General features: G+C 40.1%; 1 protein-coding gene across 1 annotated transcript in view; it reads left to right on the forward strand.

The window, feature by feature from the left end:
• Positions 1-19,606, forward strand: part of LOC148362357 (aminopeptidase N-like) — a 43,455-nt gene extending 23,849 nt beyond the window's left edge. The window contains exons 10-24 of the mRNA XM_088339761.1: positions 1,239-1,352; positions 2,407-2,550; positions 5,261-5,326; positions 5,416-5,481; positions 6,662-6,834; positions 8,123-8,202; positions 9,270-9,400; positions 9,503-9,558; positions 12,652-12,799; positions 14,449-14,540; positions 16,224-16,334; positions 16,418-16,585; positions 16,661-16,801; positions 19,266-19,347; positions 19,426-19,606. Of these exons, the coding sequence (XP_088195887.1) occupies positions 1,239-1,352; positions 2,407-2,550; positions 5,261-5,326; positions 5,416-5,481; positions 6,662-6,834; positions 8,123-8,202; positions 9,270-9,400; positions 9,503-9,558; positions 12,652-12,799; positions 14,449-14,540; positions 16,224-16,334; positions 16,418-16,585; positions 16,661-16,801; positions 19,266-19,347; positions 19,426-19,581 (1,728 nt within the window). The 3' untranslated portion in view covers positions 19,582-19,606. The remainder of the gene's footprint in view (positions 1-1,238; positions 1,353-2,406; positions 2,551-5,260; positions 5,327-5,415; positions 5,482-6,661; positions 6,835-8,122; positions 8,203-9,269; positions 9,401-9,502; positions 9,559-12,651; positions 12,800-14,448; positions 14,541-16,223; positions 16,335-16,417; positions 16,586-16,660; positions 16,802-19,265; positions 19,348-19,425) is intronic.
• Positions 19,607-20,493: the final 887 nt, after the last annotated feature.

Consider the following 20,493-nt stretch of genomic DNA (forward strand, 5'->3'; position numbering starts at 1 on the left):
ACTCCACAGCATGGCTGGCAAGAAAGGGTCTAAAAGAAGAAAAACTAATGACATGGCCTCCTTGTTCACCTGATCTGAACCCCATAGAGAACCTGTGGTCCCTCATCAAATGTGAGATTTACAAGGAGGGAAAACAGTACACCTCTCTGAACAGTGTCTGGGAGGCTGTGGTTGCTGCTGCACGCAATGTTGATCGTGAACAGATCAAAGCACTGACAGAATCCATGGATGGCAGGCTTTTGAGTGTCCTTGCAAAGAAAGGTGGCTATATTGGTCACTGATTTGTTTTTGTTTTGTTTTTGAATGTCAGAAATGTATATTTGTGAATGTTGAGCTGTTATATTGGTTTCCCTGATGAAAATAAATAATTGAAATGGGTATACATTTGTTTTTTGTTAAGTTGCCTAATAATTATGCACAGTAATAGTCACCTGCACACACAGATATCCTCCTAAAATAGCTAAAACTAAAAAAGCCCCACTCCAACTTCCAAAATATTCAACTTTGATATTAATGAGACTTTTGGGTTCATTAAGAACATGGTTGTTGTTCAATAATAAAATTAATCCTCAAAAATACAACTTGCCTAATAATTCTGCACTCCCTGTATTTACAAAGAAAGACGGTACACCAAGAGGGTTTTCAAAATTTAATAATAATAATATAACGTGCTTCGTTTTGCTTTCGCTTTTAGTATAGGTGTACGTGTAAGTCTTTTAGCCCTTTTTTTATTTTTACACGTTCATGTTAGCGTAATCTTTCGTACGGAAGATTACGATAACGCGAACATACGATTAGCCTGGGTTAGCTTTATGTTTACGTTAAACATTCAAGGTAAACATACAGGGTGTTGGAACAAATTAAAACGATTTACATTATTTTTAATGGGAAAAATGATTTCGGTGATCGAACAAATCGGTTTTCGAACAGGGTTCTGGAACGGATTTATTCGAGAACCGAGGTTCCACTGTATGCACAAGCCAAGAAATTGCAGTCTTCCTCGGCGCATATATTCCACCGGTCTAAATCTTACCTTTTGTACTCGAGCACCGCTGGCGGCCGTTAGAAAAATGACATAAATTGGCCGCATCACTGAATAAGCCGCAGGGTTGAACGTTTGGGAAAAAAGTAGCGGCTTATAGTCCGGAATTTACGGTATTCAAATTCCCGTGCTTCAAATGAGAAATGTGAGCGAATTACCCATGAGACGGCTTGTGTGATGTTATTCTTTGATGCAGTGGTTCGGCAACCTGGTGACCCTCAAGTGGTGGAACGAGGTATGGCTCAATGAGGGTTTTGCGTCCTACGTGGCTTATCTTGCAGCAGACTATTTGGAGCCCACGTGGGGCTTGGTGAGGACTTCTTACCTGTCTTTTGCATCTTCTGTGTTATTTTATCAGCCCTTTGTCCCAGTTCCCCGCTGTTCCTGTAAACATCATTCTTCACTAAGTTGCATTGACCTCGCTCCACAGCTCAGCCAGTGAATATCTTTTGGTATTTGATCGTACAAAATCCTTTATTATGAAATGAAATGAAATGATTTGCATTTATATATAACGCTTTTCAAGTCAAGACTTCCCAAAGCGCTTTACAGTGTGCTTCACATTTCCCAATAGCGGCCATGCAGCCATGTAAGGCGCTAACCTGCTTATTGGGGGCATTAGGGGTTCAGTGTCTTGTCCAAGGACACTTCGACATGTAACATGGAGGAGCTGGGATTCGAACTGCGATCTCTTGATCCCAAGACGAGCGCTCTACCTCCTGGGCCATTATATACCACAGCCATATCCCCTTAGTGGGAGGTGGGAGATTGATACAGAGGAGGGGATTCCCAGCCCCCTCGCTCAGTCATTAGGTGACCAAACCCCCCCAATTCCAACCCCTAATGCTAAAAGGGAGGCAACAGGTACCAATGTTTAAGTCTCAGGTATGACTCGGCCGAGGCTTGAACCACAACCTCCCAGTATCGGGGCGGGCGCCATACCCCCAAGGCCACCGAGCTTTATAGTCAAATGTATAAAATCCTTCAATATATAAGGCGCACCACATTATAAGGCGCATGGTCAGCTTTTGAAAAATTGAAGGCTTTTTAGGCATGGTATATCTTTCAGAACGACTTTCTGTTTTCGCCATTCGTTAACAGTTTATAGTGTGACGTCAAGAAAAATCTAATACCTTTTCATATGTCATCTACATCGCTAGTGGTCTAGTGATTATTTGTAATGTTATTATTGAGCCGCGAGAAAAAGGTCAGCCATCAAACCAATATTTGGAAGAGAAAAAGGTTGAGGACCCCTGCTTTCAAGCATGCTACATGCTGAACAGTTACTCATTTCACTGCTTATGCTTAGTTTTATTGCCTTCTTACACAATAATTTGTTTACACCTTGTTTTTTTTTTATACAGAATGAGCAAGTTGTTCTCAAAACGGTGCACAGAGCGTTTGCAGTTGATGCCTTGACCTCATCCCACCCTTTGTCTTCTAAAGAAGACAGCGTCGTACTGCCCGAGCAGATCAGTCAACAGTTCGATACCATCTCGTATAAAAAGGTTTAACTCATGCAAACACAAAAACACATACAAGGTTTTTATACATTTTACCATAAAGGATTTTACACGATCAAATACAAGTTACTTTTATCGAGTGCAATAAAGATTTTCACCGACTAAAGGTGAAGTTCAATGACAGGTCACGCTGATCCAAATTCGGAATGTTTTGTCTGGGGAATTTTTATAACAGGGCTCTGACGAAGGACGTCAGGCATTGTTTTGATAAACGCTTGGTGTTGTTTTGAGTTTCTTCAGACATCAAGGCGAGGGGGTTTTCCTGGCACATCCATGGGAGGAGCCGGCACACCAGCTTATGGAAAAAAGGCAGAAAATCGAGAGAGAAGGCTTGACGGACACCTGAGCGACACTAATTCGGCGAATTCGGCTAATTCGATGGAGTTCACTTAGTTAAATTATTTAAGAAATTAAATCTGCCCCTGTGTGGAAATGCCGGTTTCTTGTCCGTCTTTTCACATCAAGAAAGGAGCGCACATTGTTAGGAGAATGCAGGTTGTCTTTGGTTAATGGAGTCAGATAACTCATTTGAGGTACATTCTAATAATTTAATTCCTAACAACTGGTTTGTTATTGATTATGACAGTGAGCTTTTTTATTTTAGTAAACAATTTTGAAAAAGGCATTGTGTATTTTGGATACATATTCACCAAAAATGCCGTTTTGTGCGTTGAACCAGGGGTCTCCAACGTGGTGCTTGCCCGCACCAGGGTGCCCCCTAAGGACAGCTGACTTGTTCTGAAAAGAGCTGGCTAGTGCCGTTGTCTCTTATGAAAATGTGACTATTCACCCTTTGTCATAACATTTATATTTTGGTTTATGATAAAAAGTTGAGAATTTTTTTTTCAGGGTTCCTTTGCTGTTAGGAGAAAATGTTTTTTTACATACATAACAAGGAAACCTGACAATATTTGTATCTCGGGGTCCCGATATGATTGCGTATTTTCTATCCATTCTGATGCCGACTAAATGTAAACCTAATTATTACGGTACTGAAATTTAGCCAGCTGATCTGGGGCGGCAATAGCTCAGGAGGTAGAGCGCTCGTCTTGGGATCAAGGGATCCCAGTTCGAATCCCGGCTCGTCCGTGTTACATGTCGAAGTGTCCTTGGGTAAGACACTGAACCCCTAATAAGCAGGTTAGCGCCTTACATGGCTGCAAGGTCGCTATTGGGAAATGTGGAGCACATTGTAAAGCGCTTTGGGAAGTCATTGACTTGAAAAGCGCTATATAAAATGCAGATCATTTCATTTCATCTGATAAGGCAGATTATATTGCTCATTTTATCTTTTTTCTTGTACTAAAAACATTTTTTTTCAGTAAAAAAAGCTAATAAGGAAAAATTGCTAGGAAAGAGCTTTTTACTTATTCACGGTACTCATATGTGCTCAAGCAAAAACAAACCGGCGTCGCCGGGCAGATATAAGATTGGACTCGGCTGCTTGGAGTGGTCGGTGGTGGTTGCCCGCCAGGGGGTATTAGTGACCATACGAAAGCAGATGTTCATTGTTTTTTGGGTATTTATTGGGGGTGCCTTGACACAAAACCTAGTTAAGGACACAAGCCGATGCCTAAAATACTACTGCGTTCCTGTGTTTTACAAAAATCAGTTCAGCCGTTTCTAAGCCTATAAGTCACATTCAAACACACACATCAGGATATATAAAGTAATTTAGATGTTTTTATATACAGTAATGCCTTAACGGGGACCGAGACCACCCGCAAAAACTGAAAATCCGCGAAGTAGCGGCGCCCCTTCAAAAATGCTTAAAAAACGTATACAGGTATACAGTATACCCCCCGCCATTAAACCGAAGTGATCGCTGGCATGATGGCAAGGAGTTATTGGGTGACTCATCCAGAACTCTTCACACTGGAACTGATTGTACCAAAACATGACCCACAAGTGTAGCCATGTCTTACATAATCAATTTACACGGAATAGGACTGCGGCGAAACCACTACGAACCATTCAGTATGATTGTATTACCGCTCTCAACCACATGCAGCCATCGCAGTTTATTTTGCTTGTTAACACTACCGGTTACATATTGAAAATAAAAACTGTGAAAATGTGATATTTGATGAGTGTTTGTGAAGCGTTTTGGGAAACAACAGTTAAAAAAATGGTCTGTGTTCATTTTAATGAAAGTGAAAGAGCTACCTTCTGACAATAACAACATACTTTAGCTAGCGGCATCGAACGGCTTTTACAACAAATACACGAAACCACACACAATTAGCTGTGTTTAGGTAGTATACAACCGCTCGCTTTTGGTATAAAAAAGTCAAACTTGAGATGAAATGTGACAGAAGAGAATATACTTACATCGCGTCACCGATTTCTTCCTCGATAAACTGAGCGCCACATAAGAAGGGGGTGAGGTGGGAGGAGTTAAAGGAGCGGGGGGTGAGCAAAGCAGTAACTCACCATGACTAAGCATTGTGTCAGGGCCTCCCCCTCCCCTTCCCAATATGAGTGTTCACACTGTTTCCTCAGTTGACATAAGCTCGCGCTTGCTCAAGTCAATAAATGCTTTTATTGAGAAGGTAAGGTATATCTTTTAGACCCGCAAAAGTGGAACCGCGAACTAGCGAGGTTCCACTGTACCAATGTATGTATTCTTGCACAGTGATTCGGGAGTACCTTTGTAGTTCTTTATTGGTTTTCCTGTCTTTATCTTTTCCTTTAGGGTGCAGCAATCTTGAGAATGTTGTCTGGTTTCCTTTCCGAGCCCGTCTTTGTCCAAGGACTCAATGTAGGAGGGATTACATTTCTGTAGTAATAAGCAATATTGTCCTAAACCCCACAACTAATTGCAAATACTATGCGTGTTTTTTCTTCCAGAAATACCTGAGGCACTTTTCGTACAGTAACACAATTGGAAAAGACCTATGGGACGTTTTACAATTGGTATGACATTTAAATTGATGTTATTCAACTGAATTGACAGCAGTTACTTTGAATTTGATGCACCTTTTTATTATTGCAATCAGAATTCACTTTGGTTCAAAACCCAGGTACAGACGTTTTTACCCTATCTGCAACAAGCATAGAAAGAAACATGTACACCAACCAGCGCAATCATTGAAGCCTTGGCTTGTGCGATCTTGAATACTCAGCGGAGACACTCCATATCTGTTTTGGCTCTGGGATTCAAACCACTCGAAGATCTTGAAGGATTTTATACATTTGACTATAAAGGATTTTATACATTTGACTATGAAGGATTTTATACGATTGACTCATAATGCAATGAAGATTTTCACTGAGTAGGCTTTAGTTCAATGACAGGTCAGGCCGTTCCAAATGCAGAATATTTTGTCTAGTTCTGTTGATAACAGGACTCTGACGGAGGACGGCAGGCGTTGTTTTGAGAAACGCTCGCCGTTGTTTTGTGGAACCACAGACATCGGGACGCTGGTCTCTGAGATTGTGAAGCCCGTATTGGGCTTCCTTGGCACGCCCATGGGAGGAGCCAGCACACCATTGTGCGGGGAGAAGATGGCCAATAGGAAAGAGCTAAAGGAATTCAGAAGAGGGCTTCCCAGAGACTCCAACGACACTAATTCAATGGACTACACTTAGTTTAATTGTTAATGAGATTAATTATTTCCCCGTGTGGAAATGGCGGCTTTCCTGTTCATCTTTTCCATTAAGAAACGAGAGCGCATAAATTGTTTGGTGAATGTAGGTTGTGTTTGGTCAATCTGCTCCATGTCTGGGTTCTGTCCTTGTTTTGATCCACCGTTGGCACCTCAGGCCTTCGGTGTAATTTCCAGTGATGTATCCTTTTATGATTGTTTGACATTGTTGTCATCTACCAAAAACCTTCTTGCTGCTTCAGGTTGCTTGTTTCTTCAGTCGTCTTCATTACTTTTAGCTTGGATTTTTTTTGTGAAGAGCTAAGTCCTGCAGGTTTAATCTCTTTGTCCTATATACACTTGATTCATGTAAATAGATGATAATCAAGTTTGATAATCCTTATCTTTAGTATTTTTTGGAATGGAGAAAAAAAAAAAGCTCGAACTTACACTATTCTGGCCTTAAAGGACCAGCTAACTAAACCTGAGTGTGTCACATTTATCCACAGCAGGTAGAAGCCAACAGTATATATCTTCCCCATCAAGTTCAGGATATAATGAATCGGTGGATCCTCCAGATGGGCTTTCCTGTGCTTACTATAGATACCAGCACAGGACGAGTGACTCAGAAGCATTTCTTACTGGATGCTGAGTTCAACGTTGCTGTCGAATCACCGTATAAGTATGTTACCATACTTGTACGAATCGCATTTACTGTAAATTGTTTATAATCCGGGTTGGGTAGGGTTACTTTAACTTGATTACTTTCAATTACCGTAAATTCCGGACTATAAGCCGCTACTTTTTGCCCTAACTTTCAACCCTGCGGCTTATTCAATGATGCGGACAATTTATGTCATTTTTCTAACGGCTGCCAGCGGCGCTCGAGTGTTGCTACCATTAACTGCCATGTCAAAGCTATATTATTATTATTAAAGCTTTGAAAATTCTCTCGGTGTACCGTCTTTCTTTGTAAATATGTGTAACCCATAATATGTATTAGCAACTGTATATTTTTGTAATGTATTTATTTGTATTTATTTTAGACACTTATTCTGATATGTTTTGCACGTGTGAATGAAAAATGAGGGGCGGAACAAACGCGGGGTGCCGAGTTTAAGTGGGGACCGCTAAAGGTGAGGGACAGACAAGAAAAGAAGAAGGGGTAAAAAGTTGGTTGAAGAAAAAGGAGTTACGTCAGTAAATGTGTTCATCTGATATATTTTTCCCACCCTTACCTTTGGAAATATACACTTTTTTCCTTGGATTACTTTCTACGGGACCCGGACTCTGCAGGTCTGCATCACACCTTAAGTACCGGTATCATTTTCCGTTCATTTTGCCGGCTGTGATCTTTGGACTGTGGACTTTAATGAAGGACATATAGTTTCAAATCGCGGGACTTGAAGTCGGGTTTGGGTTAATTTTGTGTTTGTGTTACATGTTTAAATGTGGGCGCATGCGGCTTATATACAGGTGCGGCTTGTGTTTGTACAAAATCGGTTTGCCTCTTAAAATGTGGTGGGTGCGGCTTATAATCAGGTGCGCTCTATAATCAGGTGCGCTCCATAGTCCGGAATTTACGGTACTTTTGGATTACTCCAATACCAAATATACTAATAAAAGACAAAAGAAACTAAATATGAATAAAATGACTAAATTTTGTGCAAGCTTGGGAGGTAACAGAATACATGGAACGGCAAAAGAGCTGTTTGGATTTCTTTTCATTTTGTTTCCGTCGCATTTTATGTTAGTTTTGCCGGAGATCAAAGAGATCAAAGCCAGGAGAGAAAGCTTACCACGTGTTGTGAGTCATCATTTTATTCATATTTAGTTTCTTTTGTCTTTTATTAGCATATTTGGTATTGGAGTAGTCCAAAAGTAATTGAAAGTAATCCAATTCAAGTAACCCTACCCAACCCTGTTTACAATGTAATCTACTCTATTTTGCTACGTCACGAATTCTACAGCTATGAATGGATAGTTCCCGTGCAATGGATGAAGTCTGGCAAAGTCCAAAAGGATATCTGGTGGCTGATGAATAAAACAGGTAAAGAACAAAGAATTGAATGTTTCCATCTAGATACGGTGCTTAGCGATAGTATTGGCCCCCTAAGAACCTTTTGTTGTATTGCCATGGTTCAGGCTTCAAACCTAAAGTTGAAAAACTGAAGCATCAACAAGATGTGGGACACAATGGTGAAGTGGAACCAAATTATTTCAACATTTTATATTATATTTACAAAGAAAAAACATGAAAAGTAGGTGTTGCAAAAATATTGTCCCCTTTTCTGCACCGCCGGACATGGGAACATAAGGCACCTGAGCCCACTCTTTTGGCAGCAACTGCCTCGGTCTGCTGATTGGCTCCCTGTCAATTTTTAAACCCCCGTCTTCCTGTCACCGGTGGTCAGTCCGTCTGCGAACCTCAGCTTACGCGAGGCAAGCCTTTCGACCCTGACTCTCTCCTGTTCTGATTCCTGGCTCCAACCCCTTTTCTGATCTCGACCACGATTTTTGCTCCCCCGTCTCGCCTACTGATCTGTTTTTTTCCTCTCTCGACACCGCCATCGCTTGCCACGGAAATACCACTTCCGCGTCTGAGCAACTTGCTCCCCGCGACCTGCGATCTACGGATCGTGTGCACTATCCTTTCCCTTTTTCCAATAAAACTAAATAAAGAGAAACGCACGCAAGTGGGTCCTGTCTCCGTTCTGGTCCTGACACATAATCTGTGGCGCGAATCCTCCACCGCACAACGCTTAAAACCAAGACTCTATAAACATATTCAAAATGTACATGTCTGTGTCCGGTTACATTGACCAAACATTTTTCATCATTGACAGTTTTTTTTTAATAGTCGATGGGAACATTTAGGGCTGTCCATCATTTTGAAGGCTAGGAAATCGGACTCAAACCAATAGCAGTACGTCCTTAAGACAAATAAAAAGAAACAAAGAACAATGATGGGCTGGATTAAAAAGAGAAAAAAGGCAGCGAGAGAAGCCCAGCCCGAACCCGAACGTCAAGATTGACCGAACTTCAGGTCATGCTCTAGTTTAAGATTAGTTTACATCTAATCTCTTGTATATCCTTTCTCATTTTACCCGCTTGTAGCTACAAATTCAAAAATGAGGAGTGGCAACCAGTGGATTCTTGCAAACCTCAACGTCACAGGTTATTATCGGGTAAATTACGATCTAGGAAACTGGGAGCGACTTCTGGCGCAGCTTACCAGTGATCATCAGGTAGTCCAGATTCTGATTCAAACACTAGTCTGCTATTTTATGATTCAGTTGTGTTTTATCAATGTTTGCACATAGGGATAAACTCTGAAATCTCATTTGTAGGTAATACCGATCACGAACAGAGCCCAAATTCTGGATGATGCTTTCAATCTGGCCAGGTAAGATATTCTGTGTTTTTGCAAAAGAAATGTAATATTGTCACTGTCATGTGGAAAAAAATGTCTCTCCGCTTATACAGGTGCAGATATGCACATCCATCCATCCATCCAGCCACCCATTCATACATACATACATACAAAAGCATTTTATTCATTTTACTATAAAGGATTTTATACGATTGAATACAAGTTACACTTATTGAAAGCAATGGAGATTTTCACCGAGTAGGCTATGGTTAAATGACAGGTCACGCCGTTCCAAATGCAGAATATTTTGACTAGGGAATTTTGATGAAAGGACTCGGACGGAAGACGGCAGGTGATGTTTTGAGAACAAGGCCCTGAAGACGTAGAAACGCTCTGTGTTGTTTTGAGTTTTCCAAACATCGCGACGCCCATGGGGAGCTTCCTTGGCACGCCCATGGGAGGAGTCGAGACGCTATCTTGCGGGGAGACGTGGGCCGAAAGGAGAAAAGCTACAGGACTTCAGAGAAGGCTCGCCAGATACTCAAGCGACACTAATTCGGCTAATTCGGCCATTTTCGATGGAGTACACTCAGTTAAATTGATAATGAAATTAAATCTGCCCCCTCGTGAAAATGTCGGCTTTTCTTGTTAATCTTTTCCATCGTCGTGTTTGGTTAATGGAGTCAGATAACTAATTCGAACAATTTGGTAAACGATAGATTTTAATATTTAATTCCCAACAATTTCTATATACATACATACATACATACATACATACATACACACATGCAAACATACATGCATGCATGCATACATACATGCATACATGCATGAACACGTACGTACGTATAAAAAAAGAGCATATGCAGTAAATATTTCTAATTTTAACCATTATTTTTCTCCTTTTGCTATTATTTTCTCAAAACGTGTTTTTCCAAGGATAAAAAGACAAATACAGTAATACAATAAGCAACAATGTCTACCATGGCAGATGGTAGAAGATTCTGCTTAAATTTGTAGAATCAATTTACATTTGTACGAAATACATCTCAAAACAAGGATAAGTGACACAGGACTTACAATATTAAATATTAAATAGTTAATTTTGAGGGGAATTATTCTTGTTTTATCTGAAACAAAAAAATAAACATACGTATAGAATCATTCTACTTGCAGATTTTTATCAATTTGAACCTTTTTACAAGTACACCAATAGGTTATCTAATCACAGGGTTGGGTAGGGTTAATTTAACTGGATTACTTTCAATGACTTTTGGATTACTCCAATACCAAATATGCTAATAAAAGACAAAAGAAACTAAATATGAATAAAATGATGACTCACAACACGTGGTAAGCTTTCTCTCCTGGCTTTGATCTCTTTGATCTCCGGCAAAACGAACATAAAATGCGACAGAAACAAAATGAAAATAAATCTAAACAGCTTGCCAACATCATTTTTGCCGTTCCATGTATTCCGTTACTCCCCAAGCCTGCACAAAATTTAGTCATTTTATTCATATTTAGTTTCTTTTGTCTTTTATTAGCATATTTTGTATTGGAGTAATCCAAAAGTACTTGAAAGTAATCAAGTTAAAGTAACCCTACCCAACCCTGTCTAATCAAAAACGAAATAAATAGAAGTCATAATTTACTGTATTTTCCACACTATAAGCCGCACCTAAAAATCCAAAATTCGTGAGCATTTCCCAAGTGCGCCTTATAATCAGGTGCTCTTTCGAACTTCAAATAGGTAAATACATTTGGAAATAATTAGTGATGATGAAATGCTCCTCAATTTGTTTTAGTTGTTTATTTCTAGAAAAAAATATTTTTTTTCCTCAGGTTTTTTTGTTGGAACGGTAACTCTAACAGTAATTTTAATGTAATGTGGTCTATAGTCCGATGCGCCTTATATATAGAAATATTTAGCAAAAGTCCACTTTTGTAGTGGCGCCTTATAATCCAGTGCCCTTTCTATTCCAGTGCATCTTGTGTTCAGGCTTCCATTTGCATTCAAAAAAAATCAAAACCTCATCTAAAAAGAAAGTACCGTATTTTCCGCACTATAAGGCGCACCGGGTTATAGGGCGCACCCCGAAAAATAGTTTTTGGTCCTATATTTGACATACATAAGACGCACCGGATAATAAGGCGCTACAATGGGAACGTCGACAAAACAGTCGGATGGTTCAGTCCAACTTATTACCCCCTTAACATTCCGAAAGCTTGCAAAGAAGCAAATACGTGTCGAGAACACGTGCAGATGCGGTGTCCGTACGATGTCACTCAAATGCATCGTTCCAAATATCATTCGGAAGGTTAAAGTCTTGGGATTCAAGAAATGCCAACCATTCCTTAGTTTCTATTTTCTTATTCACTCGCAACTTTACTGTGCATATGACATTAAACACTTGGAATTGAGTTTAATTTAAAAATTGACACTCCATTCCATCCATTATCTGCACCGCTTATCACAGAAACATCGAGTTCAGTCTGAAACAAGATACAGGGAAAACATATAGCCGGAGTAGCTCACCGAAGTCGTTGTGTTCAAAAATAATGTGCAACCACGGTCCTCTTATATCCGTGAGTGTAGTAAATCCAGGAGAATAAAATATTTACAAATACAGAATAGTATAAAATGCTTTCTCTATGCCGTCAACTCAACGTGCTATTCACATTCATCTTTTTCGGCCAATTGTAGGCTTTGTTTCACCGCTTTAGCCTATGCCAGCCTGTAAATGATAAAAAGGATCCGCCCCCTTTACCTCCGAATAACTTTATCCAATAGTGATCGATTCAAATGATGATTGACACATTGGTTAGCCAATGAAACGCCGGTAAATAAATCCCAGCATACACCGCGGACTACTTGGCGTTCAGGGGAAAATCTAGTTAGTTGCAAGACTTTGCGACTTAATATTGATCCATATATAAGGCGCACTGTATTATAAGGCGCATGGTCAGCTTTTGAAAAAAATAAAGGCTTTTAGGTGCGCCTTATAGTGCGGAAAATACGGTACCCTTTCATGTAAAAAACACAAAATAGTTACTTTTCAACCTATTTATGCAATGTTTAATCCATAAACAAATCTAATTAAAGCATTTCTGTTTACCTTGCAGAGCTTGGCTTGCCTCACCCTCATTTGCATTGCGGACTACAACTTATTTACAAGCTGAAACCGAATATATTCCTTGGCAGACTGCTTTAAATAACTTTCACTATTACTACCTCATGTTGGACCAAACTGAGGTCTATCCTTCAATGCAGGTACAGTATGTTAAATATCTTTGAAGCAAAATCATCTGATGGTAGTATCATGCACAGTACCTAGCAAAAGTATTAACCCCCTCCTGATAGGTTGGTCGTTTTAGTTGTAACATTTCTCAGAATTCACTGTGTGAATATAACTTGTTTTTATATTCCTAAATATAAAAACAATCTTTCACACACAGACACACACACACACATGAAGTAACGTTTCAATAATCAGTCTAATTCCATCTCTTGTACGTTTATCAGTCTTTTATTTTGAAGTCGCATTAAATAAAGTTAACTAGACAAACGGCAGTGCTGCCGGGGCACTCGCCCGAGGTGGTGGCAATGGGCCACCGGACAGTGCTATTAAATTTATCTACCTTAATGCTTATTTTTATTTGAGTAATTCTGCCAACATAAAGTTTATATAAGTTTTAACTTTATCACTCCCCAAGAACGTTTTGTCATATTGCCACATTTCAGGCTTCAAACTAGCTAAAAAAATTGAAAATATTTTTAAGGAATTAACATCTGAAGCGCAATAGTGAAGTGGAATCAAATTATTTCAACATTTTATAATATTCTTACAATGAAAAAAATGAAATGTAGGTGTTGCAAAATGATTGCCCCCTGTTTTCTCAGCTGAGCTAACTTACTCCCAAAGTTTCCTAATGACTTCTGAATGATCCGATGTCAACCTAAATGGCAAATAATGACAGAGTGCACCTGTGTGTCATTAAGTCTCAGTTTAAATGCACCTGAACAGACTGCATTATGAAGCATTATGAGAGCATTATGAGGTCCGAAAAACACACTTGGCTGGTCTGGAATAAAGCTGTGGAAAGGTTCAAAGCAGGAATGGGACAGAATACCTTCGCAACATTCACACATCTACCAAGCACTGTGCGAGCAATAATATCAAAGAGAGAAAGAGCATATAACCACTGCAAACATACCAAGATATGGCTGTCCCACAAAACTTTACACCAAAACTATATTATATATATATTTTTTTTAAATTTACTAAAATGCCTATAATACATTGGTTGACCCGCAGGCGTACAAAGGTAATTGGTACAATCTGTTTGCAAAAACCTATTAGCTGTACTCTTCATAAATCTGCCATTTATGGAAGACGAGAAAAAAGCCATTTCTGAAAATATACCGTTTGGCCCATTTGCTGTTTGCAAGAAGCCCCATGGGAGACACAAATAACACGTGGAACAAAGTGCTCTGGACAAATGAGACCAAAATAGAACTCTTGGGCTGAATTTGGTGTAAGAGTAACAATGCACCTAACCCTAAATACACCATCCCCACTGTCAAACATGGTGGTGGCAGCATCATGCTCAGGGGTTGCTTTTCTTCAGATGGGACTGGGAAGATCGTTAGCGTTGATGGGAGATGGATTGAGCCAAATACAGGGCAAACCTATTAAATAATCTGTTGGGGTGAACAAGGGACCTGAAAATGGGGAGCGAATTCTTCTCTGAACATGATAACAACCCTAAACATAAAGATAAACATAAAGACTAATCTACAATGGAATGGTTTAAAATTAACAAAGTAAAAGTGTTGGATACTTTTGCACGGCACTGTGTGTTTTACTTGAAGCATTGAGAGATTGTACTTAATTTATAGTATCTCTGAAACACTTGAAGGATTACATGAAGAAGTTAGTCACACCCCTTTTCCTGCATTTTAAAAACATCACTTCCGACTGGGCTCAGGTTCCTCAGAGACACACCGACCAGTGAGTATTTTGCACTTTGGAGAGACACAACAAGATATCCTTGGTGTTTATCAGCTGTGCATTTGTATAGAATTGAATTATTTTCCATTACAGTTTGTTAAACCAGGGGAAACTCATGCAGACTGGAAATTGACTATAATAGAATACAAACACAAACTTAAATGATTGATTTAATGATTTAAAAGTTTTTTTATTTTTTTTTATTTTTTATTTTTTAATGAAAATGTTTACCTGGGAATGGGAACTTGCTGATTACATATATTCCGCGGAAAGGAGCTAGAGCTTCTTTAAACTTCTGCAAAGACAACCTGTGGTATTTTTTTACTCTTGTATTTTTCGTATTGCCTCAAGCAGCCCGTGAATTTGGCTTTTACTAAAATAACATCTATGTGGTTTTCCTCAATGTTCTCTGCTTGATTAATGAAAGTCAGTAAATACAGCTACAGTGGGTTATTTATTATTGGGGCCTGGTTTTGGCAACATCCAGTGGACATATTTAAAACTCCAAGTCATTGTTTAACGCGATGCAGCTCATTCTTCTCTTGTGCTTTCCTCAGCAGGCTACATACAATGATTTGGCAGACCAGATTTGGCCCACAGGCCATGAGTTTGACTCATAACACAATGTTTTGGGAGTCTTCTAAGTTGTGATAATAGTGGATCGAAACAATGTTGCAATAAAAAGTAGCGCAATAACATTTTACAGAAACAAAAACAAAAAAATCACAATATATATTTGTTTTTCACTGTTTGGTGCGCTTGTTTTGGATGGTGATGACCCTGGGGAAGACACTGTCTCTGAGAGGTAACGCAAACTGGCAATATCCTACAGAATGGGTAGAGAGCAGCCAATGATTTTCTGGACTTGCATAGCACAATATGACACCATACGCCAGAATTCTCTGCACTGTTGCTTTGTAGAAGGACAGTGGATAACAGACTAGGCTGTTGCTTTAAATTAGGGAAATCTTAATTATTTACTGATAAAGTTGAAAACATAATTCAGATTCAGATTCAGATTTTCTTTATTGTCATTCGTGTACACGTGTATACAGAACGAAATGTCGATACATCTGACCCGCACAGTTTCCTTGAGCGTCAGCCGGGATACATAAGATTAACCATGTCTTCGTCAGAATTTTAGCGCAGCAGTTCGTCATCTTGCGGTTCGATGCCACTTCCAGTTGTTAAATGCTCCAGTTTATTGTCCAGAGAGCGAACGTTGAGGAGGAAAATGGATGGGAGAGGCGTTTTGAAGGGTTTAGCCTTTAGCCTAGCTGTTAGCCCGGCCCGACAACCTCGCTTCCTCGTCCGGTCACGCCGCTGTCTTGCCACTCTGCTTCGCTGCTTTGTAGGCCGCTGGGTCTTGTTGACGTAGCAGTCCGTGGCTAATAAACACTCCCGAGTGGTCGTAGCACCGAGCGCTTGATGTCTGGATGATCGCATATCCAGCAAAAAAAACTGCGATCGTATATTAATCTGCAGTTCAAGCCGACTTTGTGCGCCGTCAAAACAGAGTCGAAGACTGGGTCTTATGGCCGAAGTGTAAAAAACTGTAGCGAGCCGATGTAGCCGCAGCCGAACCGGTGCGCCGCCATATTGAATATATGTAGTCATATGCAGACTGAATATATTTACAAGTGATCCTTCAAGCTGATGGCCGTGTTTTTGTCTTCCCTACAGATACAATCAAGTGAATGCCATCCAAATGGCCTGCATGACAGGCATCACAGAGTGCCAAAACCTGACCAGTACATGGTTCAATCAGTGGAGGCACAACCCTCAACAGAACTTGTTTGTTTAATTTATCAACCATATGCTGTATATTTCTAAGTAAACATAATATTTTAAAACAAACATAATATTTCTTCTGGCAGAATCCACCCACACCTTCGAGAGGCCGTTTACTGCAGTGCCATCACATCTGGTGGTGAGGCCGAGTGGGAGTTTGCCTGGGCTCAGTTTAAAAAGGCTTCTGTTACCAGTGAGGCAAATAAGCTCATGTATGCCCTGGCTTGCTCCACCAACACACAACTGCTGAAAAAGTGAGTGGCGATATTCATTCACACTTTGCATAAAAACAGTCTGGATTGTAATGGTTGTAATGCCTACCTTTATAGGTATCTGTCCTATACTTTAAAGTCTGACATGATTCGTAAGCAGGATGCCACGACAGTCATCGGGGCCGTGGCCAGGAACCGATTGGGTCAGGAATTAGCATGGAACTTTGTCAGGCTTCAATGGGACTACATGTTCACACAGTAAGTATTGCACAGCAATCCAGATAAATGTGAAAGGAATAGGAGTTATCTTGGTTCCTGGTTTTGTAAATGGGCAAAATTCCACATGAAGGATGGAACTTCCCAGAAAGAGAAAACATCTTTGAACCTAATTATTGAGTCCCAGCCATGCCAGTAGCAGTTCACATATAACATTTAAATCAAATGCCAGCACAAAGTCTTTGTGTTTTTTCTTGTGTATTTAAGTCAAGTCAAGTCATTTATCTGTATAGCCCTTAATCACAAAGAGTCTCCAAGGGCTGCACAGATCAAAGACTATTGCAAACTACAGACTATTATAACACCGTCCCCTTATATTGTCAACATAAAATACAGGTATTTCATATGCTATAGAATAGAAGTGTGTTTTAAGCTTAGATTTAAACATTTCCCTGAGGTTGCAGATCAAATCTCATGGGGAAGCGCATTCCACAGCAAACGGGCCCGAATGGAGAACGCTCTCGAACCTGCGGATCTCTTCTTGGCTCTTGGGATCACTAGTAGACCAGCATTTTCAATGCGAAGGCTCAGGAGTGGCCCTCATGCCTGCCTTACCTATTATGCATAAGTGTTTTAAACTCCTCTTGCTGACTTCAAAAGGAAGTCTTCTAGCATCTCTGCATTCACCTCTTCACCAGTGTTCCCTCTAAGCTGCGCGCGTGCGCAATTGCGCACTGCTCGCACATTCTCAGCGCACAAGAAAATCTAGCCAGCGCACAAAAATGAGGGCTCAAAATTACTAATTAAGAAGCGACTTAAGTCAAAGTTACAGTGCTTGAAGGTAAAAATACACGGGTTCTCCCGACGTTGTGTCCTAAATGCGGTATTTTGAAGTCAATGTCGAACGAAGTTGAAAAGTCAGTAGAGTTTGTCGAGAACCGGCTTCTTCGGCTCGGCTCACTAAAAGGAACCGGCTCTTTCGGGTCCTAAACGGCTCTTCTGGTTGTTTTTGCTTCTATAATTCCAACATGACCAAATATTATGTAAAATTATGCACAAAATGACTTAAAGGAATGGGGGAATAGAACAAAAAAGAAAAAAATACCAAAATGAAAAAGTAGTGAAAAGCTGAGAAAAAAAGAGAGAAAAGGAAGAAAAAAAAAGAAGGAAAATTTCAGAAAAAAGCCAAAAAAAAGAAAAGAAAGAAATATAGGAAAAAAGTAAATAGAACAAAAAGAAAAAGGTAACAGCTCGGAAAAAATAAACACAATAAGATTTTTTTAAAGGAATTTAAAAAAAAGTAGAAAAAAACACGGAAAAAAGAAGAAAAAGTTTGTGTTGCATTCAAATAATTTCCCATGATATCACGTGAATCTTGTTGCCAACATTGTACTTCCACTAAAAAATGTGATTAAGGACAGTTCTGTATCTTACAACCGACTAAATAAGCCCCCAAAAATGTTAATATTATGCGACAAAATATGTCAGGAAATAAAAAGAAATGGATATCTTGTGAAAGAATTGTAAGAACAAACGATGTTTGTAGCTTAGATCCACTTCCAGAGTAAATAAGAAAGAAGATTGTCTTAGTTCTCCAGCAGACAGCGACGTACACATGGCAAAGCAGGCCACTACGTTCTGTGTGCAACAGGAAGCTGATCAATGGATATCTTCCTGCGTGATCTTTGGATAAAATATTCTCTTCTGCAACATATCCTCCCACCCCTTCTATGATTGTATGTATCTTACTGACCTGCTCTCATTATGAGTCTTCTCTGTCTGTCAGCATCGTCTCAGGTGTGACTCAGGGAACTCTGTTTAAACGGTATACTAGCAGGGGCCACAGAGTTCAGAACAGGACCTACTTGAGGTAGTATTAGTTGGACCAGAGTACATTTCCCAACATCAGTCAAATTTCTCTTTTTTCTATAGATGATTTTGCAAAAACTACACCAATGGGATTCGTGACCATTCAACTGCAACATCCGATCATATCGGTGTCCTACAGGGCTCTGTCTGGATATAACATTGGTGTTATGTATAGTATTGTTGGGTTGGCTGGATCACTAGGCGTCGTAGGGGCACCATTTCCTGTGGTGTGTCTTGAGCAAATACAGCCTGGTAGCGCCCATACTGCTCCAGGCCAACATATGTTCCCGGTACATTTCTTAAATAATGGCATCATTAAATAATGGATGTTTGATAATATATTTATTTTGAATCTTACAGGTTGTCTTGGTCAAATAGGCTATATAATAAGAAAATATTGTAGACCTGACTCAAAGACTGGACTAAATTTATGTAGACCTGACCACCAGGTTTATGTCTGGGACAAAAAGTAGCTAAAATTACACCGAAGTGAGCCTCATCTTGAGGTAGTTTTTGGAAAAGGGTCTTATCTCTTAAAACAAAGATGACAGTCCAGTCAATGTAGTTATTTCTTATAAGAAACGCTTCGTGAAACTGCTAAAAATGCTTCCACCAAGTGATTATATCGTCTTTCTAGATACAGTGAGGGCTCCTTCAATTTTGCTTCGATAATTGATGACGTCACAGCAAGGTTTTCCACACCCAGTCACTTGCAGCAGGTCTGTCAATCTAAACAAACTGTGATGTAATTCAGTTTCCGAATGTGTCTGAACTGTTTCTTATGTTCCTTCCCGAAGCTGGAGGATTTTGTCAGCAAGCACCATGCCATTGGGTTTGGTTCGGCAGGTATGGCTGTGGAGCAGGCCGTGAAGAGGACAAAAACCAATATCAAGTGGCTACGGCAGAACAAACAAGAGATCCTAGACTGGTTCACTAGCCAGACAGACTTGTGAAGTTTCAACAAAACTTCGTTCAAATGTTTTTAAGAATTAATCCAACAAAAAATAAATTAAAAAAGTTCTCACCCGGGTTGCAAGAAATTTAATTTAACAGGAATGTACAGACAGATATGAGTTGTGCTCAGGCACTTGCACTTTTGCCCTGAATGAAATTCAAACTCTTTGCTGATGTTCATTATTTTTTCCTAATTAGTCATGCAAAACACTTCTAAATTCAAGTTTTCTGAGATTTGTCAGCATTTATAAGATCCTGCATGTCAAAATTAGATAATAACTGCACCCTTGCTAAAACTGATTTGTGTGGCACATTGAGTCAAAGCCCGAACACACGGTGGACCCAGAAGTTTTCACACAAGCTTTATTTTACGGGAAAAGGGGCAGTAATGCGCGGGAACACAAATGCCAGCGATTTGGTGATCGCTGGGCAGAAGAGATCGAAACCGGTCAGGACAGACAGGATCAATACCAGATACCGGATACACGAGCAGATACTGGACAGGACGGGACCGATACCTGATTCTGAATAAACGATCAAGATACCGGACGGGACAGACGGGATCGATACCGAATATTGGAGCAAGATACCGGACAGGAAGGATACTGGATACATAAGCAAGATACTGGACAAGGCAGGACAGACGAAATCGACAGGACGAGACAGGCGGGATTGATACCGGATACTGGATACAACCGCAAGATACCGGATAGGACTGGACAGATGGGATCGATACCGGATATTGGAGCAAGATACCGGACAGGAAGGATACTGGATACACAAGCAAGATACTGGACAAGGCAGGACAGACGAAATCGACAGGACGAGACAGGCGGGATTGATACCGGATACTGGATACAACCGCAAGATACCGGACAGGACTGGACAGATGGGATCGATACCGGATATTG

This window comes from Urocampus carinirostris, chromosome 7, assembly GCF_059441175.1.
Source record: "Urocampus carinirostris isolate Australia breed hairy pipefish chromosome 7, RoL_Ucar_1.0, whole genome shotgun sequence".
In the NCBI taxonomy this organism is placed as follows: domain Eukaryota; kingdom Metazoa; phylum Chordata; class Actinopteri; order Syngnathiformes; family Syngnathidae; genus Urocampus; species Urocampus carinirostris.